The sequence below is a fragment of the Miniopterus schreibersii genome (assembly GCF_964146895.1).
Source record: "Miniopterus schreibersii genome assembly, chromosome: 12".
Classification (NCBI taxonomy): Eukaryota; Metazoa; Chordata; class Mammalia; order Chiroptera; family Miniopteridae; genus Miniopterus; species Miniopterus schreibersii.
The window spans coordinates 54,736,034-54,755,314 of record NC_138112.1 but is presented as its reverse complement, the minus strand read 5'-3'; the positions used below and the strand labels follow the sequence as shown (position 1 = coordinate 54,755,314).

General features: G+C 37.0%; 1 protein-coding gene across 1 annotated transcript in view; it reads left to right on the top strand.

The window, feature by feature from the left end:
- Window positions 1–19,281, top strand: part of DCDC1 (doublecortin domain containing 1) — a 279,224-nt gene that overhangs the window by 56,100 nt on the left and 203,843 nt on the right. Inside the window, exon 9 of the mRNA XM_081153073.1 lies at window positions 17,900–18,066. Coding sequence (XP_081009199.1) covers window positions 17,900–18,066 — 167 coding nt within the window. The remainder of the gene's footprint in view (window positions 1–17,899; window positions 18,067–19,281) is intronic.

The window sequence follows — 19,281 nt, the reverse complement described above, 5'->3', positions numbered from 1 at the left end:
TAAGATTCTATCTAGCTTTGAATTATTTCCAGCTCACCTAAAATTTTAGATTTGAGTTAATTGCTAGAATTGAAACTATAAGGAACCCTGGCTAAGATAAAAGATTTATGTTTAGAAGGTTGATTTTTCCCCCCCCCTCCCAAATATGGTATAACAAATTGCTTATCAAAACAAAATCTCTGACTTTGAGATGTGATACTTCATGGATGCCACAGGCATTCGGATTCATGCCTCGTGCTCACGTGTCCCAGAAGTGTGCTATTATCACATTTTAATGCATGCCTTGCCCTGCGTTTTTGCATACTTATAAAAGCTCATGCCAGCTGAAATTAGCCTATGCAACTACTAACATGTGGAAGCATAACAAATTCACAGGATTTAAAATACTTAAAGAATCTAATCCTGTTGGAGGAACTTCCAGTCTGTAGCACCCTAGTCACTTAACATTAGGTATGTGCATTTCTTTCTTCTTTGTTTGTTAGTATGATTTTGTGCATCATATGATTGAGTTGCCTAAACTTTTATGTTTGATGGTCTTTTGAACTTTAACTTGGGAAAGGTCAAGTGTTATGTGAAAGTTATCTCTTAATTTAAATAAATAAATGCTAATAATCCAATTTGATGTATAACTTTTTTTTTCTTTCTTGCTCTGTTTTGGATAAGAAAAAGTCATTTAATAATGGTAATGTTAAGATCATAGCAATTACTTTTTATTTATAGGCATAGATTAGAAGCATAATTGTACTAAGGACTAAAAGTAATGGATACACATAAAAAAATCTATCTGTTGATTCTTTTTTGGAATTAAATATACTTTCAAATTTTCCTCATATGCTGAGAAATGAGCACATTTGACATGACATTAAACTACTTTTGGTAAAACCTTTAACAACCCATAGGATATGAAAATTGCTTGTGTTTTTAGATTTCTAAACAGAAGAGTTTAACAAAGAAATTTTTTTTTTACATGTGGCAAAGTCCTTTGGTTGTGGCTCCTGTATAAATCTATTCTTTCTATACTAGAAGATAACTACCATTGTGCAAAGATGCCATACTCCTGTATATGGTCAACGTGCTAGTACAGCATTTCTGCTGGGACATAATATATGCATGAAAAATGCAATCTGTAAAATCACTCCCGCCAAAATAATAGGGTTATGGAAAAATGGAGTTGAGGAAAACCATTCAAAATCTGTGCACCTTTAAAACCAGAATACTAACTAAAAATAATAATTATTAACTTAGGGGATAGTGTAACAGCCTGGGTAGGCAGCTCAGAGTGCTGCTTCAGGGGATGCAAAAGCTGCACAGAAGCAATGCTCGGGCGTGAGACCATGCAGATGGAAATCTCCTTGGAGGTTTGAGCCCTGGAGCTTCCTCTAAGGAAGTCACAGAAGGAGGACAAATCCCACAGAGGCATGCAAGGCCGGGAGTGCTCCTTTCTGGGAAGGGAATCCCAGGACAGCAGCCAAAGCCAGGTGTCTTTTTCTTTCCTGCTAAAGTGTGGAATCCTACTCCTACTCGCTCGGCCTCCTTTGCCAAGGAAAAGCGTATACTCAGCACGCAAACTTCCCCATGGTATGGATGTCATTCCCCTATTTGCTGGTTGTATGTGAGCTGTTTGGCTATTGCAGCACACTGGCTGTGGTAGGACGCATGCAGGTAGTGTCAGGTCCCGACGGACCTGTGTGATAACACTCATTACCCCCGACCGCCCCACTTTTTGTAACTTGTTTGGCTTGATTATTACATATGGTGAACCAGAGGCCTCCCTCTCCCACTTGGAGGAGGAAGATCTTCAGTGTCTTAGGAACTTTTGGAGGCTGCTCTGCTCCTTTGTGGATTCCTTTAGATTATGGTGGGTAATATGAAATTGACCCTAGAAGATACTTAAAGTAGCACATTAACCTAATTGGCTCCACTTAACAATCATTTCTTATCCCATTTCCCACCCCGAATCGTGCCCAGCCAGTTTTCAAAATAGCTATATATTCTCTGACAAGTTCTTCAGATTCTGCAATGAGATCAAATGGCAGGATTAACGTATTTCAATCAGAAACTTTCAATATCATAGAGATACCCTGAATCTGAATGTTAACTCTTGCCCATTATCAATTTTTGTGTGAAATTAAATTCAAATTAAAAAATCCCCAAGAAATTAAAATACCAATTTAAAAAGTCTACACGGAAGTGAATTCCAAAATCAAATAATCTTACCTTTGTAAGTTAAAATCCAATATAAGTTCAAACTCCTCAAGTTAAAATCCAAAGAAATTAAGGTCCTGTCTCATTTTTATTCTGCCCAGTGTCAGCCAGATGGCTTCTGGATGCCTGGTTTGAGCTGGAATTTCTCCAGTAGCGACTGTCTGGGCTCCTGCTGTGGGTGTCATCCCTTGGGACCTCAGAAGTTGAGTTGAGTCTACACCAACTTTATCATGTGCTCTACTTCCAACTGAACCAAAAGATAATCACAACATCAGACCCACGCCTAGCACATTCAGAGCAGCAGCCAATCCCCAGTTTCTAATGTGGCCATTCCCAGCAAAATGATGTGTCGAAGACCCTGTGTTTGGCATGATCCAGACCCATGGGACTGTTGACAAAGAGCACAGCAGAGTCTAAGGGGAGGAAGGCAAAGGAGAGAAAACATTCTTTATGTCAGTCTTTTCAAGAAGCTAGTTGATTTATGCCATTGAGCAGGGCCTCTGACCTGTGACATAACTCACTGGGAAGCAACCTTCCATCAAGGCATTAATTATATAGACTTATGCATTTATAATATCTTGAGGGGAAAATTAACCAGTGCACACTTTCCCCTCTCTCTAAGAGGCTGCCTAGAGTGTTGGTTAAGTGCTCTGATTTTGGAGCCAGAGTTCACATTTTAGTCATATCACTTATTGTCTGACCTTGGACAGATTACTTAGTTTCTCTGAGAGTCCGTTTTCTCATCTGTAAATTAGAGATGATAGTACTTATCTTAATTGGTTGTTGTAAGGACTAAATGAATTATATGTGAAGTCCTTAGAACAAGTGCTTGACACTTGGTAAGCATTATAACATCTTTATTATTGCTGCTAATATTATCATCATCATTATTCTCAAAGAGCACTGGGAGCACTGCATTCTTGCAACTGTGGAAACTTATATTGGTGGCAGACCCAGTCATAAAGGCTGTTTGAGGTACTGGTGTTTCCCTTTGGAAAGTATTCTAAACATCTTAATGTTCTTTTCCCTCTGAGTTCCATATTTTTGGACTCCAAGCTGAACTGAGGGTGGGCCCTGTCTTGCGGCATAGCAACCACCTTGTCTTGGCTGCACTGTTTTCATTCCTGGGTCACAGTGGCTGCTGTAACAGCCTGTGGTTAGAGAATTATTTAAGCCTAAGAACCATACTTCACGGGATTAGCTTTCCCCTCACTTCCATGTTGGCTTCAATTGGCGAATAGCTTTTGGTGGGTTTCTGAATTGAATTAGCTGTTCATGTTGTTAAGGCTCCTTAGGTGCCCAGTGAGGACCAATACTACTGCTGTTTCCTCCTGAAGACATGGTTTTCCTTAGTTTTTGAATGCCCCTGACCTTGAGTCGATGTTTCTGATCCCTTTTTCTGCAGATTGTAGGATTTGTCTCTGGGGTTCGCCTCTACTGCACTGTTCCTTTTAGACAAGTCCCCTGCCTTCTCTGACAGGCTTGGGCTGCGTTGTTTGCGGCAGCGGAGTTCTTTCTTATTTTTTTCCTTTTACTTTCCCTTTGCTTCCTGGTCCACACTTGTGTTTTTCTAACATCTTCCTCTAGATATTTTTCTTGCAGGGTCTCTCATAGTGAGAGATAGAAAGTCGATAAGTCCCAAGCTTGTCAATAGCACCCTTTGTTCAGACCAGCCCTGTCCATTTTCACCCCCCTGAGTTAAATAATCATACTCAGGATGTATTTTCCCACCAGCCAGCATCTAATTTAGATCTGACTCTTTGATCTGTTACTGTTCTGCCTGGATCCCTGTTAAGAGAATTCATCTTGCCGTTGTCTTTTCTTAATCTTACGCCCATACATTTTTGGAGTTCACTAAATACTTTTTTTTTTAGTGTTTTATGCTAATCTTCCTAGTATCCCTTCTCCAATCTGTCCTGATTTTATGTGCACTCTGTATAATCATCCCATCCTCAGAAGAGATTCTCCAATTGCTCTTATTTAATTTACCTGTAACGTAGATCCCACCTCTGACAGCATTTGGGATTCTGGCTCCTCTGGGGGATTGTTCTGAGTTTGTTTTCCAAGATCATATTTTTATTCCTGTTAGGTTTCACCGGGCCCCAGTTACCATTTCTGGTTTTGTAAGAACTAAAATATTTTCTCTTTTTGTAATAACCTCTTTAAGAGTTGTTAGATTTGGATGTGTCTCCTGCACCCTCATTCCTGGTCTTCAGGACCTCAGTTTCTCTTTTTCGTTCCTGTCAGGGGTGTGTGCTAAGATCAGATGTTGTCTTTATTCTAAGGCAACCTCTTTCGTCCCCCAGCTAAGTAAGCCTGTCTTTCAATTGTTTTCATGCACACACTGCTGTATGCTCATCATAAGATTGAAGCATATTTATTTTAATTTTTAAACATTTAAAAAATTATAGTTGACATGCAATGTTATGTGAGTCTTAGGTGTCCAACAGTTACTCAACATTTATATACCTAACGAAGGGGTCACTGCAATAAAGCTGATAATCACCATCGCCATACTAAGTTATCACAGTGCTATTGGGACTTTCCCTACACTGTATGTTATCCCCGTGGATTATGAATTTTATGACTGGAAGTTTGTGCCTCTTCTTCCCCCTCATCTTTTCCCCCCATGTCCCCTCTCGCACCATCAGTTTGCTCTCTGTATCTGTGTGTCTGTAAGATGGAAGCATCTTTTTAAACCACTTTACTTTCTTCTTGATTCCTTTAGCAGGTCTTATTCCCAGATTTGTAATACTTTCATCGAGTTATTCTCTAGCTTAACCAAAGAAGACAGAGAGCTCTCTTTATAATAAGTCCCCACCTTTTTGTGGGTGAAGCTGAAGTTTGGGTTTCTGAAATTTAGAACCATGGTCAAAATTTATGTGATAAATGAATGTAGAGCCAACTTGGGTTGGTAGAGTTACTTTAAAAGCTTGTGAAGAGGCTTTATGAAGCTAAGGTCGGCTCATCCACAGTTGCTTTCTGGCCCAAAATGCAGTTTTCAATAATATAGTGAAGACCAGAATTTGAGACAGGGGACCTAGTGCTGCCTGTCTGGCCTGGTACTCACAATTTAAAGACAGAACCTCACTGCAGCACCTGCAGAACTCAGCTGCCATTGTACTTTAAAGTCTTGGCCTGCAGGTTGGCCTTCAAAACACAGAAAAGCAGCAAATGTTCCAACTTCCAATGCTGAAAATGACCGAATCGCAGTCTCATACTTACCTACAGTAACAGGCGAAGCTCACGGCGTGGCCTAAGAGTAAGCGGCAGCAGCCTTCACAGCAAGGCGAGCGTGCCTGGCTAGGGGTGCTAGGGCTTCCGCAGTTTTCCTTGGTACACTAAAGTCATCCACTCCTCCCTGCCTGGCATTTTCTGAAGGCCTAGGCTATTGGAAAACAATCCCAGCTGCATTGAACTGCTATGACCCATCATGCTTAAAATTCTACATAGCCCTTGCCTAGTATAAAATTTCTGGCCAACCTTCCTATTTTCCATGTACAAGTCCTTTGGTAAAATTACAATTATGAAACTGTACATTTATCTGCATGACCCAATATAAGCTGCCAGACAGCAGCAAGGTTAAACAGCAAACAAACAGAAAACTCACACAATCCTTGCATATTAAAGCACCATCAAAGCATAAAGCCAAGGCCTGGTCAAGGCCCCTCTAGAAGTCTCAATCTTTTTGTGTCATTTGCTCCCCAGAATTACTTGCATATTGCTTGTGGAAATGTAAAGTGGTGCAGCCACTGTGGAAAACAATTTGGTGGTGCTTCCAAAAGAGAAACACAGATAAACATCAATAATGATCAATAGAGGGCCCTGTAATTCCACCCCTGGGTGTGTACCCCCAAATAATTGAAAACATGAGAAAGCAAGCACAGGTACATACATATTATAATGGCATTGTGGGTAATAGTCAAAAGGGAGAAGCCAACTCGCTGTGAAAGGATGAAAGTAGAAACACATGTGGTATATACCTACAATGGGATATTATTCAGCCGTGAAAAGGAATGAAGTACTGATAATGCTTTAATGAACCTTAAAATCAACCTTGAAAACATTATGCTACACCCGGCCTGGCGTGGCTCAGCAGTTGAGCATCGACCTAGGATCCAGGAGATCGTGGTTCGATTCCTGGTCAGGGCACATGCCCGGGTTGTGGACTTGATCCCCAGTCGGGGCCGTGCAGGAGGCAGCTTATCAATGACTCTCTCATCATTGATGTTTCTCTCTCTCTCGCTCTCCCTTCCTCTCTCTGAAATCAATAAAGATATATTTAAAAAACAACAACAAAAAACCCACATCATGCTAAGTGGAAGAAGCCAGACATAAAAAGTGACATATAGCTCCATTTATGGGAAATAGCTAAAACATATTCGATACAGACAAAATGTAGATTGGTGTTTGCCAGGGCTGGGTAGAAAGGGGAACGGAGAGAAACTGCTTAATGTGTAAGGGATTTTACTTTGGAATGATGAACATATTTTGGAACTCAATAGAGGCGGTGGTTGTTCATTTTGAATGCCGCTGGGTTGTTCACTTTGAAATGGTTGGTTTTGTGTTAGGCGAATTGCACCTCAATAAATGATCTTTTAAAAAGAAGTGGAGCTGAACCAGTTCACCCCAGTTATTCCAGCCAAGGTCATCCTAGATCAGCTGACAGCCAGCTAATTCCAGGACATGTGAGCAAGCCCTGCCAAGACCAGCAGAACCACCCAGCTAATCTGCAGACTCTTGAACTAAATAAATGCTTATTGTTTTATCCCACTGAGCTTTGAGCTTGTTTGTTTTTACAGCATTATTGTGGCAACAGATACCAAATACAGTTAGCTGTTTATATTAATAAATATTATTACATTATCTTTATTCACTAGTTAGACAGCTAAATTATATTCCTACATGTTAATCCTTTATGTTGCCAAAAGGCAATTTTCCTAATATACTCTGTATTTTTTATTTTATTGTTTGCTCAAAACTTTACATATCAAGACAATCTATGCATTCTGTCTCCTGACATTCAAGCACCTTCATTATGTGGCCTGGCCCTACTCATTCAGCATAACCACCCACATCTCATAACTTCCCAGCACACACCTTGTTTCAGCTGGGCCGGCCAGGCCCCTTCAATGTCTCAGTGCAATGACTCGTGCAGTGCCCAGCTTCCTGACCTTTGCTAACATTATTTTATGTCCACTCAATAATTTTTCTATTCTTCTCTAAAGTTCAGCAACTTGCATCAGTCAGCATATGTATTATTTTATGGTATCAAATGACACTAAAACTCTCAATGGCTCATACAGAGGTCTATTTTCACTGATTCTACATGTTGCTGTGGGTTGACTGCACCTGCTCTAGTTTATGTCAAAGCAAGTCCGATGTCATCTTCTTATAAGGGGACATATAATCCTTCCCCAAGGAAGGGCATTTCAAGCCACATGGCTAAGGCAGACATGAATAATGGGGGAAGTATAATTTTCCTTCAGGGAAGGGCAGGAAATATTTTGAATAATAATGGAATATATTACACTACCTGCTATCCAAAATCTGTATTTGTTATCAATTGCTGTGCAAAAAATGACCCCCAAACTTAGCAACTTCAGGCAACACATGTATTACTTCAGAACTTCCATGGGTCAGGAAATCAGGCATGGCTTAGCTGGGTCTCGCACAAAGCTTCAAACAGGTGTCTGCATGAGCGTCTTAAATATTTCTCAAATCCCACTTTATTTATTTTGTTTACTTATACTTCCTTTTCATAACTTTTTTGATACCACCTGTCTTTACCACATGTCGTACGTTTGTTTATATAGCACCTCTGTTTTGTGTATAAGGCTTATCTCTTTAACTAAAGGGAGATTTTGTTTTTATACTTAATGCCCTCCAGAAATGTCCTAATATCTACTATGGGACTGGGCATATAATGGACCCTCAAAAAATAATATCCAAAAAACAGTTGTTAAGCATAATCTTTGTTGAGTATCTGAAATGTAGTAAGTAATGAAAAATACTTTTTAAAAGAATGAATTAAAACTCAAAAAAATTCTTTGTTGAATTAAATTTGCAATGAATTACCCATTATTAACTACTTCTTGTTGCCATTCTCACTGATGTACCTTAATGATTCTCCAACTACTTGGAGGTGTTTGGGTTGTTTTTGGTATTTCTCTTTGTGGGACCTCACATTGTACATAATTTTCCAAGTCAATCAATGACAAGTAAAGCAGTCCACATCCTCTTTTTTTTAGGCCATCATATAATCTACAATTGCATTATTATTTCTATTAGATGCATCATATTGTTCACCTATATTGAACTTAAAGTCAACCAAAGTTCCCCAATTTTTCCTCATAATTTGCTTTTAAGCTGCTACTTCTTCCTTACCCTATTTTATACATCAATTCCTACTAAATTTCTAATTACAAGGTTTTTATTTAGTAGTTTAGCCTGCCAAGATCTTTCAGATACTTAGTCTGTCATCCAGAGCTTAACAGTATCTAAATAAATAGGGTAGATATTATAAAATAGTACAAAAGTTGGGGATGCCGCCCTTCTCTTAGATTCCTTTTGATGTTAAGTGGAAAATTCAGAACACTGAGAAAGACTTTAATTAAAATGCTTCCCTCTCCTTTTAAGCCCTAAAAGTGCCTAATACTATTCTTGTATTTCTGTGGGCTCCTGTTCTGCTGTATGTGGAGTCTGTAATGGTCCAGATAGGTTGGGCCCTGGAAATGGCATTTCTTTCTTAGCTCAGGGTGGGTAACTCAGAAGCATGTATAGCCTATGATCCACAGTTTAGCCCCATGGTGTGTGTGTGTGTGTGTGTGTACTCATTCTGATTCCTTTTATTACTTTCTCCAGGGCAGCATCCAGTCATAACTTTCTTTTGCCTTGTTTTGGCTATTAAGTAACATATTTCTCTATATCATTTCTAAATTGAGACATTTAAAAACAAGCAATCATAAATTCTACGGGACTTAACCAGGAGGTTTGCAGCCCCTAGATGTTCTCTTACCTTGTTGCAGATGCACCCATTTACCTGGGAAGAGGCCTATAGATTTAGCCACAGTCTGTTGAGACCTGCTTCTCACTGGAAGAAATAATAGTTATATGCTGGTGTTGGAGATCTCCAGACCCACGTAGGGAATTTTCCCAAGAGTTTCTCTCCATGCTCATTAAATATTCCTTTAATATGTAAATTACCCCATGTTGGGTCCCAGTGATTACTGTTTATTTTCCTAAGGGTTCAGAAACCATTCATTTTATAATCTGTTCTAGAACTTTTCAGGCAATAAGATCAAACTTATGGATGTGTCGTCTTTAAAATTAAATATATCTGCCTCCCTTCAGTTCTTGGGTCCCTTCCCCGTATACCTTTATTACTCAAATTTTACGAAACGTAAAAACATATGGTTCTTGCTGGAGAAGGGTTCCAAGTGCTTGTGCTTATTAATCAGCCCTTAAAGCTCTCTAGGACAAATTGGTATATACAAAGGCAGCTAGTTAAGAGCACTTTTCTGTAGCAAAGCTGCTGATCAGAAATCTACAGATCCTCCCTGTGACCTTGCCTTGGTCTCAGGCTTCCCTAGACATGGACCTCAGTGCCTCTTAGTGATTTCCGGGCTTCAGACTTGAGGTGGCCTTGTGGCTTGGGCAGAAACAGAAAGGGCTAAGTAATCACTCATTTGTATTTCTACTATTTGATCTATAGAGAATATTAAGACTTTTGTTAAGGCTTGATTTAGAAAGGTTTTTTAGAGAATTCACTATAATTAGATCAGTATCATCTTTTATTAAGCATGTAATGCAGAATCGTGATATGAACATTCACAAAACAGTGTAATCTGCTCATAGGCTCTTTAATATCTGTTAGAGATTCCCCCTTTGAAGTCTTTAAAACATAGAGTCTCTTTTATATTCATAAAGATATATATGATCATCACTCCTAGGTTTTGTTGGGTTAAACTTACTTCAGGATTTATGTAATTTTTAAAACAACCGAATTGTTGGGGTTTTTTTCCCTTGTCTCCTTGGGTTTGTCTTTCTACCTTCTGGTTTTTATATCTCTTATTTCTCAGCCTTTGAACTCTGAAAATTTTACTCTGATTCTGACTTCTCTGTAGTCCTAGAAGTTCATGTGTAAAAAACATGAAAAAAGCCAGTGAAAGCAAATAACCTAATTGTTACTACCTGTTAACAATTTTTTTTCTCTCAAAGTTCTCCATGTAAAAGAAGATGATTCAGCAGAGATTGGTTTTTTCCTTCCTAAGAGTTTTTAGAAGAAAGATGGAATCATAGACAAAAATATATAAAATGTTAATTATAGAAGATTCTACTTTTGTGAAACTAACATGGAGAAATAAATGTCAAAAGGGAACCCTATATTGTAATTGCTGGAACTATTACAACTTTTTAGTTTATTACATTTAAAATATAATTTTTATGACATACATTTTATATCATAGATGAAATGTTTAAATGTAAGTAAATTGCTTCCTTAACATTTGCATTCAAGGAGACAAAACAGCTCTACCCACATCCTCTGACTCCTAGGTCTCTCTGAATTGGGTATGCATCTGCCAGGTATTAACATTATTAATATTATTAATAACATTAGCATTATTCCAGCTTTTGAGACCAAAAGAAAAATAATAATAATAAAAAGGAAAGAAAAAAGGGAAATAAAAGGATCTAGCTATAAACTTTATTTTTTAGATTTGTATTCATTGTGACTTTACAACATAGCAGTAGAATTTTGAGACAGTTTACAATTAGCTTGCTTTTGAATGTTGCTTACATGTGTAAGTGCTGTGTATATTTGATTTTGTTCCTGTTTTACTATGTTTTCTATTACATCATTTCCAACTAGGTCAAAAGTTAATTGGTGCCTGAGTTAACACAATTTGGGTTAAGATTTAAAGACTAGTAATAAAAATAAAAAATAATAATGTAAGAAAGTATCATTTATTATAGCAAGCAATTATCTAATGACATTTCTAAAGGCCTTTACTTGTAATTTTTGCTGTTTTTATTTATTAAGTTTCATGCATTGTACTTTCCAAAACTAACTCTAAGATAATACTTTACATTTTAAGAGCTTTAAATTTTCCAAAAGCCAGTCATATATATTCAATTATTATGCGTTGATATAGACCATAGACACATAAAAACAGATTAGATGTAGTTAATTCTCAGCATTCCTTTAAGCAACCTTAAGGTTGTCCATATACTAATTCAATTAAGTTATTTTACATTATTACTACATTTCAGATATTTTAAGTGCCCTAGAAATTGGGTTCACAAAATACTTGTATTTTCAAAGGCACACACACACTATTTTTGTTGAGGGGAAAGGCAAGGCTTAGACAATAGAATCCTAGCTCATTTCTACTTGTATAAATCAAGTTATTTAAATAAATGAATTGTGTATGCTGACCTGTTCCACCAGTGTGCTACTGGGGGTGCATGAAAAAGAGATGTGCATGGTGGTGGAAGTAGAAAGAGGCATAAAGCGTATTGGAAAACTACCAAATGTCCCCTGCAAATGGGCCCTATTCAGAATCAGTAAGCGTATGATGAGTGAAGTGGTTTTGAATATCGCCTTTAGATTCCATGCTGTTACAAGGCCAGCCCTGAACATGGCAACTCTTATTTCCACACACAGTACCTCTTCACTCTCAATTTAACCCCAAAATCTGATGAACCCATTACTCCATACTTGATTTCATGGAACAAGGAGTAGATATAGTTACAAATGATCAATCACAAGCCGTGAACCAAAGCAGCAAGGCATTAACAATTCACACCATTTCGGTCCACTTGCTCAAGCAGAAGATGTGCCAGCATATTTAATGCACAGCTACTTCGTTCAGGCTAAGAAAAGACATGACTCAGGCTGCATTTTCCAAACAGAGAAGACATTTCTAAGACTTCATACCTCCTAAGCCCCAATGTCAACGTTCACCCACGTATCAGCAATTAAAATAACCAGGTGTTCTGTAAAGGTCACCATGTCTAAATTAAATTTTACTCAGGTAAAAAAAACACAGTGTGACCTACGAAATTCTCCTCCCCAATGCATCCCTGTTCTGTTTGATCCTGTCCTACAGATCAATGTCTCTTACAGCAGTATTATAACATGTTAGACCCCACAGGCAATATGCCGTCAGTTTAATAGGATCACTGGGAAACTAAAGCAGCTGTGAAAGATTGCTCTAAGTATAGCAATAGTGGGCTTGTCATTTTGTTCAGTAGAGGAAAAACCCAAATTTGGGTAGGCATTGGTATTTAAGAAAACGACTGCTAAATCTTTTCTCATAAGTACCTCAGGGACAATAAGATTTGACATACAGCATGTAAACAAAAAGTACACAGCAGCTATTAGTTTAGTTGTGTTTGGATGAAAATATATTGATATAAATCAAGCAACATAGGAGACAGGATGCTCTCCATACTTCATTCTTCCCAGCAGACCATGCTTTTGAGTGCTGTCTGTTGGTTGCTCTGGGACCTGGAGTTTTCCAGCTATTACCCGAAGCCGGGTAAGAGCATTAAAACACACACATACCTTGACACTAGCTCAGATTCCCTCTAGGCATACTTTCCAGATGGGAAGCACTCAAATCTTAGTATCTTTTAAAAACTCGCTTTGTTTCATTTTAAAAAAAGGCATTTTGGATAAACTTCATTTAAAAAATAAATTCCAATCGAATTGGTGGGAAATTTCCAAATGACATCCTACTAATAATAGCCATGTATTTTTGAGATTGAGATCTAAAACTTGCTGTCAAAGAGCATATAGCAGTTTCTTTGCAGATAATTATGCTCTGGGCAGTGCTGTTTTATTTTTCCCCCATAGTCTCATGCATCTGACTGAAATGTGAAAATTACAATATTATGTAAATTATGATTCTGGATATTTAATTGGCATGAATTTTAATTTATAATTGGAAGCAAGTTATTAAAGCCTTTGACAATTTCCAGTGCTTTTTGAAACTATATTAATAAAAATTATCTTTTTAGCTTTCCATAGTAGATTCACATGCAATATATAAAGTGTCTATTTTAAAGTGAAATGTTGGAGAGAGCTATATGTTCCCTAGGTATAGACCTTCATAGATGATACCAGTCTTTATCTATTTGGTAAGTTCCATTAGCTTTGTGGATTCTCTTTAGAGGGATTTTTTGGCTCCTTGTCAAAAATCCTTGTTCTGTTCCCATTATAAATCCAAATAAATTCAAGCTTCTTATCAGTGATGAAGTGGTTTTAATATAAGGCCCTCTTGAAGGCTGAACAGTTTTTCTTATGAATAGCATTTGAACTCATTGTGTTTGGAATTCTTAGAGGGAATTACACCTTTATTATTTAAAATAGCTATTTTGACCTTAATCTAATATGAATTCTATGTTATTTAAGTTTCATTGTGTGTGTTTCCCATAGCAGCATGATTTATGACAGGGTAGGATAAAGCACATAAGGATTTCCCAAGCACTTTCTAAATACCCACCTCTGGCCTTCTCCTGTCCAGTTAAAGCTTCTGCTACCAAATCGTATTGTTTTCTTCTTATATTTATTTTCCTTCTAACCTTCAAAGTAATTCTGTATGGAAAAATAAAACAATTGTACATACCCTAAATATGCTTCAAAATTCTAGTATATTTACATTTATTTATCAAATTTTGATCAAATTTTCATCAGGTCTTAGAAAGTTACAAATTTGAAGTGATCATGTGCAGTTGGTTTTACAGTCCTAAAACTTTCCTAAAAGACTGTCCACAGTATATCTAAAGTATATTTATTCATCCAGTAGTCATTTATTGAGCACTGCTTTTACCAAGCTGAAAAAGATCTTCGCCTCAAACCCCAAAGGGTTTATGATTTACTGGAGGTTGGAAGTGGAAGGGGAGCAGTAAGGACTCATACAGATCAATGAGGGGAGAATTAAAGTATACACAAAACTCTGGGGAACAGAGGAGGTAGCACTTAATTGTGCCTAAAGCACTTGGGACATTTTGCTAGACAACATAATGTTTGACACGAACCTTGAGGGACAAGAATACATTAACAGGTAGAAAAGAGGAAGAACCACAAAGGCAACGGAGCAGCATGAGTGAGAAAAGTATCAGCTGATGGCTATGAGGTTGATGCGGCTGCTCCTTCGAATCGAATGATCTGTTTACCCAGTGTGCTCAGTACGGCCCCTGTCTAGTGAAGTTACTCTTTTTGGTCATATGATTTATTTACCCAGCATCCTCAATCTTAACTTCAAACTCATTGGGGCTATTGGGTTAATTTCATTTTGCCCCATAGTCAAAATGGATAAAAAGTGATCATCCATATAGCTTTTCACCTTTCCAGTGGTGGAAAAGATCTCGACGGAGTGATCACACTTGACTGATCTACGCATGTTGATAAATTTAAGGAGTGACTAATCTCCAAACCATTTGTCTAACAAAAATGTAGAGGACTTGCTTAATGAAAATATTGAAATTATAGAGAAGGAAAGGTCTTGTCACAATCTTGTAAATAGAAAATATGTAGAACACCCATAAGAAAGACCCCAGACATAAGGGGAAATGCTGTGCGTAGCTATGCACACAAATATTAAAGGAGCACAGGATAGAAGGAGCCAGCTAACTTTCTTGAATGAAGCATTATTTCTGAGTAGCCACTTGAAGGTGAAGCTCATGGTTTGAAAGGACACACAAAATAATATCCTGGAGTTCATTCTCTGGGAAAGGCATTTTTTTTTTTTTTTTATTATGTATATATTGTGGCTTTTGCTAACTCATAGAAACATCTAGGTTTATGCTATTTCCAGGGTTGAAAAGTATCTTATCCTTTCTAAATCATTGCCCTTATTTCTTGCAAATCTTTATGCAGCCGTCTTCTTTAACAGAATGACATTTTTGCTTTAGAAACAGAGAGGAGAACTCTACATGAAAGAGAGAAAACCAATGCTTAAGAACACTTATGAGTCTTCTTTGTTATAGAATATTATGAATATCCATTAAAATGCTTAAAAAATAATTCATACCTTAAAATCTATAGTTGGGGTTGAAAAGTCAAGTAAATTTTTTAAAATCAATTTTTCTTTTATGTTTCATCACTATCATGCTCTGCCAGTGCTTTTTTTTATGGAGAGTTCTTTAACTGATAAATTTTCTTTTTTCCGTTTTTCCAGTGTGTTAAGATGAGTTATACTTCCTTTCTAAGTATTTAGGCGTATCATTTTCTTATGTTTTCTGTACCTTCCTAGTTAGTGGAAACATTGTTTGTTCTTGGAGTGTGCTTTGTCTTCCTTTTCAAGAAGATCATCAAAGTTACTAGTTTGCAGCTTCCCAAAAGAAAGAGCCTTCTAATCCCTAGTTCAGAGGCTAACCTTTATTAGCGCGCTCGTGGTTATAATGAGGACCCTGCTTCCAGCAGGGAGATTCTGGAATACTGAACAGATTATTCAGCAAGTTCAGAGCGGATTCTGAAGCCCCTTATGAAACCTGCTTGTGAACACTGCTTTCTTTCCTTTCTGTTTCTGGTTTCCATAGTATTCCCAATTATATAAATCATGTGGAGCATGGGAGCTATTTCCCATCCAGTATCAATTCTGACACAGCTTGCATTTTGATATCATTTGTGGTGGATTTTTTTCGAAGCTGTATTTTTTCTCTTAAATTCTTATGGCGGGTACAAACTCTGAAAAAAGTAGTTTTATGTTAGAAGATCTATGAAATTTTTTTTTGGAATCCCTTGGACTGACAAAGACTTTGAAATTTATTCTGTGACAAGCATTGATGAATTAATCTAGAGCATCTGATAAAATTTTCTCAGGTTTAAATTCAAGATTAAGTCTAGGATGTAAATCACTCAAGTTTATTATCTATTTCTTAATTTGTTTAACTTAGTTTCAATTTAACAGCAATTTATGTATGTCTTTCCATATTCAAAACTGTGCTAGATTCAATGAGTGTACCAATTAAAGTGTACAAATTAAAATCTAATAATACATAGTAATATATAAATGTGTAGCAGTTAACTAAAAGCACTGATAAGTCTGAGACTAAGTTTCTTTAGGAAAAATTATAAGCAAGATTGATTTTTATTATACATTTTTTGAAAGATTAAAGAGTTACAGTCCTGAAAATAAGTTTCTCTTTTACTTTTTATTTCTTTTATAATATGTGTGATCTTATATTTTTTAAAGAAGTTTGAGGCATTTGTTTTGATAAAATTTATAGAGAAATGCAGTTACTCTAAGAGTATAAAAGTGGTTTCAATATGTGAATTTTAGGGATTTACTTTTAGCCTGGGTGAGTGAATTTCATGCTCATATCTGAAGATGTCTGAAGAATCATTGGGTCATAATTTCCTTTTAACTTTATTTGTAGTAGTTTTAGAAAATCTTAAACTCTATTTCCAATGTTCCCCTTAGTGTTGAACATATGAGAAAGAATTTAAATTGTGCTTTGGTAGAGAGTTGCAGAACTTAGTGCCATAAAATGCAGAACTTTTTTTACTAAGAGCAAAATTCAGCAGAATACCAGTAGCAAAGGCCATTTGCATAACTCAGTTGCTCAGCAGCTCAGCTGAACCTAATTGTAATTCAATTTCCAGATTGCTACGCTAGGCCTCTCTGCATAAAATATGCAACATATAACATAACCAATGGCACGGACCTGTCTTCTTTGCTGATGACCTATTTAATTTCTTTTTTAGTAAAAACATGTATCAGCATAAGTAAGCCAAGCCATATAGTTATTTTATATGTTTATGTTGTATCACATGTATACACCTCAGTAAAGATCAAGTTAAAAAATATATATATCCTTTCATTTCTCTGGGTTCCCAAGTATGCTTAAAATATTTTTTATTTCTTTATTTCTGGTTTTCCAGAGGGAAATTAAATCTTGAAAAATGTGAGCTGGCTGCCATGTTATTTGACTATTTTACACTAGAAAGACTTCATAAGCTAATCATGTGAAAAAGTGTATAAACATGTCTGTCATGTCCATATGGAGGTTGCAATACAGGCCCACAAGTAAATATCTTCTGTTTACAAAGCCCGTACTGGAGTAGCATTCCTAAATCTTTGACTATCTTAAATCCCACAAACTTAAAAACCAAAAGGTATGATAAAATGCCTACTTAAGATTTTCCCTTTAACTTTAAACAGCCTCGCCACCCTGTTTTGGGGGTTATTTAAGCAACAGCAATGACGAGTTGAGTGGGATGGCTTATAAAGGTGTGCATTATATTTTATGAATAATTTCCAGATGTGGTGCTTTAGATATATAGACTCCTCTACGGGAAGCTATACACAGAAGCAACATGGATGTTACAATTTTCTCAGGACAATGCAAGTAGATTTCAGCAAGGTTGGTTCCAACTCATCTGTGATAAATGAGAAGATAAGGCAATCAGTGCACACCACGGCACTCTGTGCAGCTAGTTAGGCACACTTCAGAACTATTCAGGTGTGCTCACAAGGCTTATGAGTGCTGCATGGGGGTGTCTCAATATAAATACATCCTTCATGGTGGCCACTAGTAATGCAGGAATTGCCTCTCTAAGGCTTAACCTAGGTCAGATATAAATAATAGATGTTAAGAGTTAGCTCTGGTACTGGGGCTGTGTTCCAGGCAGTGTATTTCAGTCGGGTCAAAAGAATTTATTTTCCCTTATTTCCTTGCATAGTTCCTCTGCTTGAAAAATGCCTGCAAAATTCCATCACACCTTTGCGGGGACCAGTCTGGGTCTCTAAGGGAGAAGGTTTCAGCCCCTCAGGAGCTAAGATGTACATCCAAGGAGTTCTTTTGGCCTTGTACCAACGTTTAAAGTCTGCAAAGAAATATTATAAACAGGTGAGTCACCCCTTTTTATAAACGGCTTTATTCTGTGTTTTAAAATGTACTTGGTTGTATAGAAGCAGTGATTGGCATCGTGTCATAAAAGAACTGTGACATGTATTTTGTGAGCTCAGTGCCCGTTAGGGAGCCAAAATGCTTCTTCTGTAATCTCAAAGGCAACAATAATGGGGCTAATTGTATCTGTCTTTTGGTATGGGATGTCATATGTCTCATCTTTTCTTGCTACATACTGTGCAAAGCAAAGGCAACTTCTTATGTGGAAATTCCATAGACAGTTACTTTAAATGAGAAAATTAATAGCTCCTAAGTCATTTGAAAATTTAAATGTTCAGCCTCTTTTTCCCCCCTCCCCGTGGCATGCAATCAGGATTGCTGTTGTAGAAGTTGGGCTAAAATATAACTAATTGTATTCTGGGAAATAAAATTGCAAATTAACTTCATGTCAAGAATAACAACTTGTCTATGCTTATTTAATTTATATGTTTGTGAACCTGAAAATATAGACAAAGAATGAATGTATTTGAATTAGGCTAAAGTAAAGGTTGTCCTTTAACTTCCAAGTATTCATTCCATGACTGTGAGTGTGTGTGAAGACTTTGATATTTTCATAACTACCTATAGGGACTTGGACTTATTGTAAAGTAGAATTCACGTGGCAAAGGAGAATGACTGATGCCATTTAAAAAGTAAAAATGGAGTTGTCACATTTGTAGAATCCTCTTTGTATTTGGTCTTAAGCATGTATTTTACCATGTTAAATAAGAGCTGGGTTTTACATTTCTAACTGGGAGGTTTCAGTTTAGAACTGGACTCATTATCTCAGGTCACAGGCTGCTGGAAAATGAATATTTTGAAAGGATTGCGCTGTTCTCCGCGTGCAGGGGGAGGGGAGGTGGGAAAGGAATCCAGTGTCAGTGTTCACACAGCACCTCCTGCTGTCTAGACTGGAAAAGAACAACTTGTACTGACAAGGAAATTCTTGAACTAAGGTATGGAGAACTAGCAAGAAACAGCTTCCTGTGAGAAACTTTTATTCTCAAAATTCAGTTGGTTTGCCTAGTTAATAAATTTCAATGAATCCATAAATGGGATGAAAATTATTATAGATAAGACTACTTATAATAATAAATATGAAAAAATAAAAATCCAATCTTATTTTTAATACTTTGTTAAAAAACTAGTGTAAAATATATTTTATTGTATTTAGAT